Below are 14,689 nucleotides of genomic sequence, written 5' to 3'. Positions count from 1 at the left end.
ATTGATATAGAATTTCAAAGGTAGGATTCTAGACCCAGCCACTCCTACGTGGAATCCCACAGGGATCTGGAAACAGTACAGCTTTCTGAAAGATTGCACTGGAACTAGATTTAACCTATTTTCTGTCAGACGGTATATTTACATAAACAGATTTATATTTTGAGGTACGCATCTTTTGAAGTAGTTTAAAAGGCTGGTGAGTAAAATATTAACAGTGGGTATACCTTCAGTTAGTAGGACGATGGTTTACTTTTTTTTCTTCTCTACATTTTCGTATATTCTATCATAAACATGAAATGACTGTGTAATAAAAAAAATAAAGAAAGCTGTGGGGAAAAGGAAACCAAGAAAGTAACACCGACCTCTGTGAAGACACCAAAGACCAAAAGAAAATACCCTTTTTTAAAAAAAAGCAAACTGCTATTCAGAATCTTAGAAAACCAAAACAAATCTGAATCCAAAGGCAATTAATGGACAGCAGAGATAAAGGGCTCTTCTCTTTAACAAAAAGGAGCTGAAAAGCACAAAGCATTCCATGGAAGATTTACCTTCATGGAAAAATCTTTGCACAGCCCTAAAACAAATATATCAAAGTTCAGTGGGAACCAGGGGTGTGGGACAGGCATTAAAGACCGTCATATATGCATGTCAATAGCCAATCGGAGCCCAGAGGCACAAGTGCTGACCGGATCACCAACATTTAATTTAAATGCTATGAAATACCCACAAGCTACTGGTCCCCAGTCCGTAACTACCAAAAATCTGGTCCTTTCTCACATGGACCATTCAATGGTATCATCCTCCCATTCCGAAACGGAAAGGCGAGATCAAGCAGACGAACCCTGGTTAAGACACGGTGACAAATATGACCAGCTTCCGGTTCCAGGGCACACGTCTCAGTAGGCTCACCCGCACCTACCCCCCACCTCCCCCTTCTCTCTGCACACAATTCCCATCTCCGAATTTGGCCAAGGGTTACCAGATTTTTCACCCCTAAAAAGCCTGGTTCAAATATCAGTGGTCAACAGAGGAACTGGGCTTCACAGCTTGAGCTCTTCCACAAACACCAAGCAGATGAGAAGGCGTCGTCTCCCAGGGGACACATTCCATTGCCCCAGAAAAGGAGGAAGAGACTGGGCAGGGAAAGACACACCCAAGTGTCCTGCCATTTCTGATCTTTGGAAAAGATTCTAACTGTGCCACCCTCCCCCCACCTCCGCCCGCACGATCACATCAACCACTGGTTCACGGATATTCTCAGATGAGTCCAGACCTCCAAAACACTTCACATACCAAAGAAGCCCGTCCCTCCTTCTTAAAATGAACAAAAATCATCATCATCATCATCATAACTGGGAGTCCTTGCAACATTGGTGGAAGAGTAAAATGGTTAAAAAAAAAAAAAAAAAAATCCCGGGAAGCACTCTGGTAATTTACGTCATGAGCCTTAAACATACTCATTCAGTTTGACCCACAGGATTTACTGACCACATACTAAGGGCCTCACAACACCCTCCTGTGGGTCCCACGTCACAGACACACAGTGGGGATAAGGAACCCGCTCAGGCAACTGTCTCACTCCTGCCGCCCCAAGGGGTGTGAGCTGCTGCCTTGTTTAACGTAGACTCCACAGTGCCTGGCTCAAGGGAGGCACTCAAAAATACCTGGTGAATTAATGAACCCCGTCACACCATTTCTAGAAATAGCAAGTGTAAGGATACTCACTGCAAATGTTTATAAACACTGTTGCTCAAAAATAGAAATAACCTAAATTCCAATAATACGAGAACAGTTGAAGATATTAGGGTCCATACCGTAGGCAGTGAATCTGAAAAACTGTGTAATGTTCGAGAAAATTGAGAATCAGGTATGATAAAATATTAGTGAAAAAAGAACAAATATAGGCAAAACCCGTAACTATATTAAAATGCTCATTTTTTTACGAAAAAAATACATGAAAACCTAGTGGAGGGGCTATATATCAAATGAATAAAAATTAATATTTAGTGGTTTCTGAAAAATGGTTTAGTAAAAGGATTAAGAGTTTGGGCTCTGAAAACAAACTCCCTGGGTTAAAGCCCCGACCCTGTCACTTACGGGACTGGTGCTGTAACATAAGTCAGCCACAGAAAACGGCAACTTTACCAGGAGGAAACCTGGGAGACACCACCTTAGCCAAGAAACCTAAGTTAACATCTCCGAGACCTAGACACGCCAACACCATGCGTCTCCGGATACCCTGCACCGAGGACAGCGCCAGAAATGCATAACCTGAGTCAACATCATAAGAAAATGTCAGACAAATACAAACTGAGGGACATTCTACAAAACAGATAACCTGTATTCTTCAACAGAGTCAAGGCTGTGACGGTCAAGGAAAGCTGAGGAACTGTTCCAGGTTAATAGAAACGCCAGATGGTCCAGTGGTTATGACTCCGAGCTTCCACTGCAGGCGGACATAGGTTCGACCCCCGGTTGGGGAACTAAGATCCCACATGCTACACGACTTGGCCAAAAAGAAAAATTAAATTTAAAAAATAAAAATAAAAGAGACACCAGAGGCGGTACAACTGAATGTGGTGTGTACCCCTGGACTGGCTACTGATCTGGGGAAAATACTTTTTTCTTTTTTTTGTAAAAAAAAAAGTGAGTGGGACAGCTGATGCAATTTTAATAAGATCTGCAAGTCAGATAACAGTACTGTATCAACGTTAATTTCCTGATTCTGATAAATGACCTTGTTTTGTAGGGAGATATTTAGGAAAGTATTTTTAGGAAATATTTAGGAATAAAAGGGGATCACGCCTGAAGCTTACTCTTCAAAGGTGAAGAGGAAGCAAAAGCAGAGACGTGTTCACATTTGAAGAATCTGAGTAAAGTGTTGGTAAAGGGGACTTCTTTGCGTTCATTTTACAACTTTTCCAAAAATCTGAAAGTATTTCAAAATTAAAAAGTCTAAAAAAAAAAAATCCAGGGAAGATGTAAAAATGTAATGTACAGCACAGGGAATATAGCCAATATTTTATAATAACTTTATATGGAGTATAATCTCTAAAAATATCAAATCACTCTGCTGTACTCCTGAAACTAATATAATATTGTAAATCAACTATACTTCAATTAAAAAATAATAAGAGAAAAGAAAAGCCACTATACTTTGAACTCTTAAAAAAAAACCAAAAAACTAGGAACTTCAGGCTAAGTATTTAATCTCTCTGTCCTTGACCTTTCTCTTCTGAAAACGGGGATAATCATAGTACCTCTTAGTTGCTGGGAAGATTTAATGAATAATACACAGTACGTCAAATAGGACCTGATGTGTACCAAATACTCAAGGGAAGTTACCTATTGTTATCTTTTGTGAGTGAAGTTGAAAATAACCCATTTCCCTCTTTATATTCTTCTGAAATTTCCAAATTTTCCACACTACAAAAAATTGCTTCCATAATCAGAATAAAAGTTTTTTTTAAGGAAAGAAAAAAGGAAGGAAGACTGGAAAGAAAAAAAACAAAATGTTAACAGACTAGTAAAACACGGACTGTGTCTTAACTACACTCAAGTCAGGGGGCAAAGGACATGATACCATTTTCATGCTGGGCCAGGGAGTGCTCTGCCTACACCTACACAAAAGGTGTTCCTATCATATGGCACCCTGAGAGAAAAAGCAGTTAGGGGCTTCTTACAGAAAACACTACACAGGCAACTGTATTACCAGGTCCTATGCTCTTGAACACAGAATTACACGAATCCTTTCAGCTTTAGCAAGAGTTGATGCTTAGATACAAAAATATGCGGCTTACTAGACTTTATCAAAATTTAAAACGTCCACGTTTCAAAGGACACCATCGAGAACATAAAAGATAGAATGGGGGCTTCCCTGGTGGCGCAGTGGTTGAGAGTCCGCCTGCCGATGCAGAGGACGCGGGTTCGTGCCCCAGTCGGGGAAGATCCCACATGCCGCGGAGCAGCTAGGCCCGTGAGCCACGCCCGCTGAGCCTGCGCGTCCGGAGCCTGTGCTCCGCAACGGGAGAGGCCACAACAGTGAGAGGCCCGCGTACCGCAAACAAACAAAGAAACAAACAAAAAGACAGAATGGGAGAAAATATTTGGAAATCATATATCTGACAGGAGGCTTTTATCTCAAATACATAAAGAACTCTTACAACTCAATAACAAAAAGACACATAACACAATTAAAAGTGGGCAGAGGGCCTGGATAGACATTTCTCCAAGGAAGATACATAAAGGGGCCAATAAGCACATAAAAAGATGCTCAACGTTATCAACGTTATTAACCTTTGGTATCAGAAACACAAATCAAAACCACAATGAGATTTCACTTCACACTCACTAGATCGGCGAGAATCAAAAGGAGGGACGATGACAAGTGTCGGCTAAGATGCAGAGAAACTAGAGCCCTCATACCTTGCAGGTGGGAATTTAAAACGGCACAGCCACTTCAGAAAACAGTGTGGCAGTTTCTCAAAAGGCGAAACATAAATTTAACGTGACCCAGCAATCCCTCTCCTACACGTACACCAAGAGAAATGAACACATATGTCTGCGCAAAAACCTGGACACGTGTTCATAGCACAATAGCCCCCCAAAGAAAATACACACACACACACACACACACACACACATATATATATATATACACATAGAAAATGTATCAACAGTCCAAATGTTCATCAACCAAAGACTGGATAAACAAAACACAGTATTATCCCTTCAATGGAATATTGTTCATCCATAAAAAGGCATGAATATAGACACACGCTACCACGTGGATGAATCCTGAAAATACACGCTAAGTGAAAGAGGTGAGACGCCAAATGTGTGTGTGTCTTTCCACTTGTATGAAATGTCCAGAACAGGCAAATCTACAGAGATAGAAAGTAGGTCAGTGGTTGCCAGGGGCTGGAGGGAGGGAGGGTGGGAGTCTATGGGAATACAGGCACGGAGTGCTTCCTTTTGGGTTGACAAAAGTGTCACAAAAATCGATTCTAAAATCGACTGTGGTAATGGTTGCATAACTCCGTGAATATACTATTTAAAAAAACCACTGACCTGTATGTATCTGTCACACGGGCGATTGTATGGTATGTGTATTATATCCTAATTAAGCTGTTTTTTAAAAAAGGAATGTGGTTTCATGGGACCTGTGCCCCTTATGCGCTGCCCGTCTGAACCACAAACAAGATCTCTCGCTGCTTCCTGACTCAGGATGTATCTCAAGTCCAAGGCTACTCCTTCTAGAGGAAGATCAAGGGCTGCAGGCATTTGCCAGCCTGTTTCCCTAGCGGCCCAGCATCGCCCCGGAACCTGCTGCCCTGACAGGTGGCCCCACCTGGAGCAGGTGGGAAATGGGCAGGGCATCCCGCATGCCGGGGCTTACCTCGTCCGGGCTGGACGCCTGGTACACACGGCAGGAGTCCTCGTACTGCTTCTCCGCCTCGGCCTGGTCGGTGACACCGCTGGACTCGTACACGGGGGTGACGTTGTGGCACAGCGCGATGGCCTTGACGGCTTCGTGCACGCGGGTGCCCATGGTCCGCCGCACCTTGGTGGTGAGCGCGGGGCCCTTCTGAGCGGGCGGGTCCTGGGATTGCTAGGAGAAGAGGAAACCAACGAGGAAGATGACCAGAGACACGGAAGGACCTTGAGAAGGAAGAAGAACGACCCTGCGGAGTCGCTGCTTCTCTTTCAGCTGCTCTAACACACGTCACTCTGGGGGTATCTCCAGTAACACTGCCATGAGGGCGTGCGAGTCAGGGATCCGGTCATGGGCGTTCAGCCAAAAACAAAAATGCAAAATAAATCGAGGAAAAAACGACAGCTTGGTGAATGTGGGTGATGCTACCTGGGGACCTGGGAACGCGCCTTCCTTTGGGTGGTGCTGGGGGCCTCTGACCAAGTGGGGCACCATTACACTTCAAGTGATGTGGCTGCTTCAGACCAGGGCGTCCGGACCTCGGCACTGCTGACATCTGAGGGAGATAATTCTCCGTTGGGGCTGGCGGCAGGGGGAGAGTCCTATGCACAGTGGGATGGCTAGCAGCTTCTCTGGCCTCCATCTACTAGATGCCAGACGCAACCCCCAGTTGCAACAGGAGAACAATACTGTCTTCAGATGTTGCCAATTGCCCATGGAGACCAAAATCATGCCCGGTTTAGAACTGCTGTTTTAAATGGACATTCCTCTCAGTTTAAAATTGAAGACAGGGGGCTTCCCTGGTGGTGCAGTGGTTAAGAATCCGCCTGCCAATGCAGGGGACACGGGTTCGATCTCAGGTCCAGGAAGATCCCACATGCCGCGGAGCAACCAAGCCCATGCGCCACAACTACTAAAGCCCACGTGCCTAGAGCCCGTGCTCCGCAACAAGAGAAGCCACCGCAGGGAGAAGCTCACACATCGCAACAAAGAGTAGCCCCCGCCCGCCGCAACTAGAGAGAAAAGCCCACGCGCAGCAACGAAGACCGAACACAGCCAAAAATCAATAAATTTTTTTAAAAAATGAATTCAACAGTATGGATGGGGACTCTAGGGGGTAACGAGCAACCAAGGGCAGGTCCGGGGAGCATATCAGTAACAACCAGAAAGAAGCCTGGCTGGCTGGACACACTGCAAAATGGTACCTAGAAGTCCACTGAGGGTAGATTTTCAAGAGTAAACTTAAATGTACTCAAGCTTTGCCTTCCACACTGGCCATGGACCCTAACTCTTGTCTAAGAAGCAGTTCTGTTGCTTACACAGCCCTCATCCGTTCCTTCATTCATACCTTTCAACACACAGCTTGGCCTCCTAATGGGTTAAGGTGGGGAAAAGGTTTTGAGCAACAAGGTAAAAAGAGTACTGAAGGCTGAGAAATCTGAGCCTGCTTCTCGGGTGGGTGTGAACAGCTGTGTGACCTTGAGCAAGTGGCATCTGCCCTTTTCCCGCAAATGGGAGGAGTGGGCTAGGGGGTGCTTTTCACCCCACGTGCTGAGTAGAGAAATCCCGAGAAACCCACTCAGCACCATCAAACGTGGAGGACAAGCAACCCCATACCCATCTCTGTTACACACCGGGTACCATGAAGGCCTAGCTTTGAATAAAGGGGTTCTACTGCCTTAAAATACAATAAAAAATTAAGACCACTAGAGAGAGACCACTTGTCAACAGTCTATGAGTTAGTGTTCAATAAAAAACACTCAGGTGCCCTCCCATGACCCACCTGATTAGCCTCTCTGTCCAACCTCCTTCCTGCCTCAGGGCCTTTGCACTTACGGGACCCACTTCCTAGAACACTGTTTCCCACATCCCTGCAGAGCTAGCTCACTCCACCTCATCATTCAGGTCTCCATTCAATGTTTCCTCCTCAAAGTCACCTCCCCTGAGCCCCCTAATCCATGCTGCCCCCTGTGCCCACCCCACTGGGAGCCACGCTTCTACATTACCATGTGTGTTATTGTCTCCACTGGCTAAAACTGAATCCTTTACCTGATAATTCTCCCGTTAGACCATGAGAACAGAGAGCTTGTCTATTGAATTCTAGTACCAAGGGCCGTAGTAACTAGCAACAGATATTTGTTGAACAAATGAACAACTTAATATTCCTAAGATACTGGTTAGATGTCCTCATTTGTCATGAACTTTTTTTCCATTTCTAAGAAGAAATAAATATCAAAATCGACCAACATCAGTTCCAGATTTTAAGTCACAGTTTAGGACAAAAGACCTACAATAGTCTTCCTGCCTCTACAACTGAGTCTCGGAAGCTGGAGATGTTTGTGAAGTTACTGAATGCTGTGTTCCATTAAAAACATATTTTATCCAACAGAGCAGAAGCCATCCGATCTTTTAGAATGAATCACGTTTCATACCCATGAACACATGGTTGCCCAAAATGGAGAACAGATGGGTTATGAGAAACAAGAAAACGACTTTCATTTAATTTTTTAATACTATTTTTAGCAGTGGCATTATACTCCTCAGGTAATTAGACAATTACTAAATTATTCTGGTCATGCAGGCACACACACTGCTCCGGCTTCCTGCTCTGTTAACCTCTGGTGTCAAGAGGACACGAGTTTCACTTCCAGGCCAAAGGGCACGGCATGGTAACAATAATTAGAGTAATATATCAGAACTACAGTTTAAATGAATCATTATTTGCCAAGTGCTTTTAATCATAAAGAATTGAACTTTAAAATTATAACGAGGACTGAAGATTTACAGAAAGGTTCCCTCTCCGGGAGAGACTAAATCGAGAACATTTTTTCTAAACTCTGTAATTTATGTTCTAGCCATGGATGCATGTCTTCATTTTTTTGCCCACATTCCCCAGCACCTGGACCAAATTATTACTTAACATTAGGAGCAATAACAAGACCTTTGACAAAGTAATTGCTCTGGCTGGCAAGTTTTAGTTAACAGTGGATTTGAATGAAAGGCTGAGTTCAGGGCATCTTCCACAAACCTTCGGATTTTATAAGCAATCTGATTCTGTCTACAGAAGTCAAGTATTTCCACTCATATCTCAAATGTGGGATAACACAGAGCTTTGGGGTTTTGCATTCCAGGTGAAACCACACTAGGGCAAGGCAAAAGAGAGAAACAGCCCAGAGTTTTGCAAAGACCTCACTCTCAGATCAGGGAACCATTTGACAACAAACTAGAAAATGATGGTGATTGAACTGGACCAACATCACAGGCAGAGTGGTTTACTATCTCCACGTTCATTTCTCTCTCTCTTAAACTGATACTTATTCCACTTTCCTACTGCTTCAGGGAAGAGGGGTCATAACCATTGATTCTGAAATTCTCTTTTAATTTGCAAATAAAAGGCTTGTCCACACACCAAATGGCAATCCACATATATCATGAAGGCACTGGTAATTACCAGGAGCTCAGCTAGTATTCGTATTGAGGCCCAGTCCTCAAACATCCTCACATTCCCCATATGGAAGAGTTTCACATTGTACAGTGTTTATCTCTAGCCTCCTCCCCATAGGCCCTTTAACCTACACACATTTCTTCTTACTTAAAAAATACCAGGGGAAAATAAAAACAGATGTGGTATCCACAGAGACAGGTTACAACTCTTTTTTCCCTGGGGGGGAACCACTGGCCCTCTTAAGGAGGGAGGGCAAAATAGCCCCATGTGAGGTCAGAAGTTGGGTGAAGAATCAAGATCTCCGTATACAAAGGCCTCTGACTTGGGCCCTTCGGTGGATATCTCGCACCTTGTGATGTTTTGGTCATCCTAGGGCAGCCCAGCCAACAAATGAGATATGGAGATTCAGTGAAAAAAACAGGCCTCTATTTCTCATTAATAATCCATGGCAGGGACATTTCCCAATGAGAACTCCAGCCTGTATTTCAGGAAACAGTAATACAGAAATTAAATGCCGAGTCACCGTGAATATCAATTTTCTTTCCAAATGCAATGAAAACATCACCCCTTACGAACACTCATAACGTTACCAGATATGATGGATGGGTTGCAACTGGTAAAAATACACTATTGAAGAGAAGGAATTCCTGTTTCCATAGGCCCCCTTCACTCCCCAAATTGAGCTCAGAGCTGGTAACTCATTAACCTCAAAGGTCCACCTCCACAGAGACAGGCTTAGAGCTACCACTTCCAAGTGAATCAACTGTCTTACACGCTAAGTGACTGCATAAACACAACACAACGTTTACTGCTTAACAGTACACAGCTTTCCGCACGACAGAGGCAACAGATTTCAATTCGTTGAAACTGAACCATGTATTACACAGGGGTTCTCAACTCGGGAGACTTTGCCCCCCACTGGGCAGCGTCTGGAGATACTCGAGGGTGTGACAAAGCAGATGCCGGGGGAGTATGCTACAGGCATTGAGATGGTAGAGGGCAAGGATGCTGCTGAACACCCTACAGTGCACAGGGTGGTCCCCACAGCAAAAAATTATCCAGCCCAGATGTCAATATGCCAAGGCTGAGAACCGGACATGAAGCCACTGCCACCGTAAAACCGGGGTTAGGATGGTGAGGCCAAACTGTGCGAATGCTGAATTGGATACTGTCAATTTAACATTTGGATTTTTCGCATGAATTTTGAGTTTTTTAAGTACTACATTACAGTATGATTTGTCTTGATGATGGCGTTTTCTTGCCATCTCGATAAGTTTTGCTCCCTGGGTGCATGCCTCACTCTCCTTAACCCTACCTAGTCCTGGCCCTATTATAAAACCATTAAAAAGGATCATAATCATGACATATGTGAAAAGAAAGAAGCTGGACAGTGTTATTCCAACAGTGGTTCTTAACCAGAAATGCCTCTCTGAATAACCAGTAAAGATTTTAAGAAGTATATATATATATACACATATATATATATATACGCTTGGGCCCCTGACACTTAAAGAACAGAGTAGGGCCCAGGCATATATACATATTTTTAAACTTTACAGTTTTGATGCTCAACTCTAGTTCAAAAGAATTACAAAAATCTGATGCCTTCTTGTTGAAAAGAAAAAAAGGAAGAGAGAGAGAGAGAAACAAAAGTACACGTCTCCACAGACACAAAGGCAGAGAAACAGCTTGGCATTTTATACACCCAGGTGTTAACACTGGCTATCACTGAGTGATGTGAATACAGGTGATTTCAGTGTTTTTTATTTGTACTTATCCATGTTGTTTATTTTTTCTGCAGGAAAAAAAAAAATGTACCCTAAGAAAGTATTAGGAATTTTTTAAATCAGTAAAAAACAAAGTAAGCTCTGTGTCCCAGAGAAAAACACAACACAAAAAATTCTTCCTCGAGAAAACGTAACCTTCTCTGTTTCCTATGGATGCAGAAAGCAAGAGGGACACTATCTGGGACACAGCAAGCACTGCCAACCGAATGCATCCTGTGTGTATATACCTTGTGCAGGAAAGTAAACCGCAAACGCACACATTCACCAACACACTCATTAAAAAGAAGAGGAAAAAAATGCTCAGTAAATTCCAACTCTAACAAATACTAAAACAATATCAGAGACAAAACGTTAAGTGAAAAATCACAGTTCACAGATCAAAATACGTGAAATACTGTGAACTATGTTTTTTTGAAAAATAAGAATTCACATGTACAAAACAGCCTAGAAGAGCGCTCTTGGTCTTGGGCTTCTCTGACACAGCACACCACGAGCCCCCCACTTCCCACACTCATCCATTTTTGTTCAGATACATATATTAATAAAAGTTAAAGATATTTCCACTTGCTGAGGGGAGTAAAATAAAATAGATGACTACATATTCCAGGTAATAAAGAATATTCGTCTCAAAATACTTTGAACGTGTTGAGAAAAAATTTAAGTACCTTCCACACGTGTATATTTAAATTGTATAAATATTGTACTGTGCATTAGGAAACAACAACAAAATTCTACAATGATATGATAAAAATGAAAACAGCATATTTCACAGAATTAGCTGACACCTCAAAATAACACATACTCAGGGTAAGGGGCACTGAGAATGATAAATTTTAAATTATCATTATGTAACTTATTTAAAATTATAGATTCAAACTGTCATATCTGTCATGAGGGGCATGAAGCGCTGACACGTGCTGCAACCTTGGGGATGCCATGCCACATGAAATAAGCCAGGTGCAAAAGGTACTGATTGATCCCCTTCATCTGAAATGTCCAGAACAGGCAAACCACAGACACAAATAGTAGACGGGTGGGTGCCAGGGGCTGGGGTAGGGGTGGGAGTCTTAAGAGATCGGGGGGTCCCTCTTTGGGTTGGTGAAAACATTCTGAAATGAGATAGCAGTGACGACTGCACCATGTTGAGAATATACTAAAAAACGCTGACCTGTACACTTAATGGGTAAATGTTATGGTTTGTGAATTCTCTCTCAGTTTTTCAAAGGTGCCAATAAGTAAGTGAATAAGGCAGAGGAAAAATCATCACATCTCCTTAGCCTGTCATGGGTTTATCTCATAATGTGTTGGCCATTTCCTTGTGGTTTACTTGGGCTTGTATTGATCGTCTGGAGTTTCCCTGCAGGAATCTTGTAAAGCCACCTGCCCTCTTTCCTCTTTACGAGATTACTTTAGTTAAATAACATCCCTAAAACCAGTCACCTGGACACTCATAAAAGACAATCTGAATTTCAATGTTCTGAAAATAAACAATCGCAGAATTCCAACTCCTTTCGCAGGACACCTCAAGGACTGTGCCTGATAAGAGTTCATCTGATATATGGAGTGGGGGTCCCAGGGTCAATCTTAAAGCTATTAGTAAAGTTTAAATTTTGCTGTAATGTTGAAGATGAAAATGAAATGTGAATAGACATTCTAATCTTTTCCTCCTGCACCTCAATGGGTCTCCTGGCAAACTCTGTTTTGGAGTCCACAAATTTAGACACGGACATTCTGAAAAATAAGGACGAACCTCAGATGTGCAGTAGCTATTCTCAAACTCTGTTTTACTTTGGAATCACCTGGTTCACTTGTTAAAACTGTAGGTCCACGCACCACTCCTAGAGATTCTGTCTCTGTCCCTAGCGATCTGAGCCAGGAGTTCCAAATACTCTACCTTAGGAGACACTGTTATAACATCCTATTATTAAACTCTAAAAGTCAGATGAATGGCTGCAGTGGGCTCGGGAGAATCATCTGGGGTGGTGGTCTAACACTGGATTGTGGGGATGGTTCCACAACTTTGTAAATTTACCTAAAAAAATCACTGAATACTACAGTTAACATGGCTGAATTTTACAGTATGTATGTTTTACCTCAATAAAGCTGTTTAAAAACCACAGGAGAGCCTTCGTACTTGTCATCATAAAAGTAGTCATGTGTTTACCGCAGGGCTTTTCGATATCCCGAGAGAAGGATGCACGTGGCCTCAGGGGGTGGAGTGTGCACACCAGCCTCGGTCTTTCCCCATCACACTCAGCTACTTTAAACCCAAGGCCGGGACGGGCAAATCCATTTACGAGCTTCCGCTGAGGAAGGGTGATGAGTTAAGAGTCCATGTTAAGGACTTCCCTAGTGGCACAGTGGTTAAGAATCTGCCTGCCAATGCAGGGGACACAGGTTCGATCCCTGGTCAGGGAAGATCCCACATGCCGCAGAGCAACTGAGCCGATGCGCCACAACTACTGAGCCTGCGCTCTAGGCCCCACGAGCCACAACTACTGAGCCTGCATGCCACAACTACCGAAGCCCGCAAGCCTAGAGCCAGTGCTCTGCAGCAAGAAAAGGCACTGCAATGAGAAACCCGCGCACCACAACGGAGAGTAGCCCCGGCTCGCCACGACTAGAGAAAGCCCATGCGCAGCAACAAAGACCCAAAGCAGCCAAAAATTAAATAAATAAATAAAAACTAAAAAAAAAAAAAGGAGTTCACGGTAAGAACTTTTAAGACTTTACACAGTGTTATCTGTGCTAAACCAAAAATGGGCTACAAAAGCTGAACTACACAAATATCCTGAGAAAGGACGGCTTCTGTCAATACCACAAGCCCTTAAAAATACCACCAGCAGTGCACTTCCCTGGGGGCGCAGTGGTTGAGAGTCCGCCTGCTCATGCAGGGGACACAGGTTCGTGCCCTGGTCCGGGAAGATCTCACATGCCGCGGAGTGGCTGGGCCCCGTGAGCCATGGCCGCTGAGCCTGCGCGTCCGGAGCCTGTGCTCCGCAAAGGGAGAGGCCACAACAGTGAGAGGCCCGTGTAGTGCAAAAAAAAATAAAAAATAAAAAATACCACCAGCATAGGCAGGGGTGTGCCTCCTGCCGGGGTGCACCCCAAGGTCTACGAAGCTGTGTACCGTGCCCGTCGGCAGCCAGCACCACTGAGACGGGGCTGAGAGGCAGGCGGGGTTCAGCCAGGTGCTGAGGAGCATCACGATCCACACACTGGCCCCTCAAGAGCGGCCCGAGAGGCACTGGGACCGACGGTTCAGAGGGAAGAATATTCCCAGACACAGAAACGAGGCTGCTCACCTTGCCCTGAATGCTGCCGGCAGGGGCGTAACGGGGTGAGCGGGAGGAGAGAGCGAACAGCGGGAGAGGTGGCAGCAGGGGATGCAGGCCTTGCTGGACCACGTGGAAGCCTCAGACCCTGCGAGGGAGCTGCCAGTACGAGGGTGATCCTGTGCTCCCAGGAGGGAAACAGGGAAAGCCTGCAGGGGGGTCACTGCAGACAGGCAGGCAAGGGAGAGTGTAGTTCCTGTCTAGAGAGCGAGAGGGGATGAAGACGAAAGGCCAAACAGGTGATCTGGGGGGAGCAGGGCCACGACTGAAGGCAGGCGGTCACGGGGCAGGAAGCAGGGGCACTTCCCAAATCCCTGGACGGAGCTAACAGGGTAAACGGGAGTGGTGCTTACTAAAACAAGAACAGCTTAGAGAAGCAAGCGTACAGGAAAAATGTCGGGATGGTGGGTGCACCGTCCTCGTGACCCACAAGCGGTGATGCCAGGTACGCAGGTGTATTCCAGGGTGAAGCTCCTGGCCGGGCTGACACAGACATGGGAGGCATCAGCTTCAGTAAGGTGACAGAAGCTGGATAAGACCGGAACCCCCTAGAGAGTGACACACAGAGCCCAGCATGGACACCACGTCACCTCACAGAGGAAGACGGGTCAGAGAGAGAGAAAGGAACCAGGGGCTGACTGTGGCTTTTCCTCTCAGTCCAACCAAGTCCTTGTGACTTTTTAAGAGT

The 14,689-nt window shown here is 44.6% G+C and overlaps 1 protein-coding gene across 3 annotated transcripts in view; it reads right to left on the bottom strand.

Moving 5' to 3' along the window:
* The window catches only part of ATP9A (ATPase phospholipid transporting 9A (putative)), a 136,809-nt gene that overhangs the window by 50,539 nt on the left and 71,581 nt on the right, over window positions 1–14,689 (bottom strand). For all 3 annotated transcript variants that reach the window (XR_013831626.1, XM_079945246.1, XM_079945247.1), the window contains one exon: window positions 5,399–5,611. Coding sequence is in view for 2 of the 3 variants with exons in the window: in XM_079945246.1 (XP_079801372.1) it covers window positions 5,399–5,611 (213 nt within the window). In the remaining variant the exon portion in view is untranslated. The remainder of the gene's footprint in view (window positions 1–5,398; window positions 5,612–14,689) is intronic.

The sequence above is a fragment of the Stenella coeruleoalba genome (assembly GCF_951394435.1).
Source record: "Stenella coeruleoalba genome assembly, chromosome: 15".
Taxonomy (NCBI): Eukaryota; Metazoa; Chordata; class Mammalia; order Artiodactyla; family Delphinidae; genus Stenella; species Stenella coeruleoalba.
Note: the sequence above shows the minus strand (reverse complement) of the source record. Positions and strands in the feature narration are given on the sequence as shown.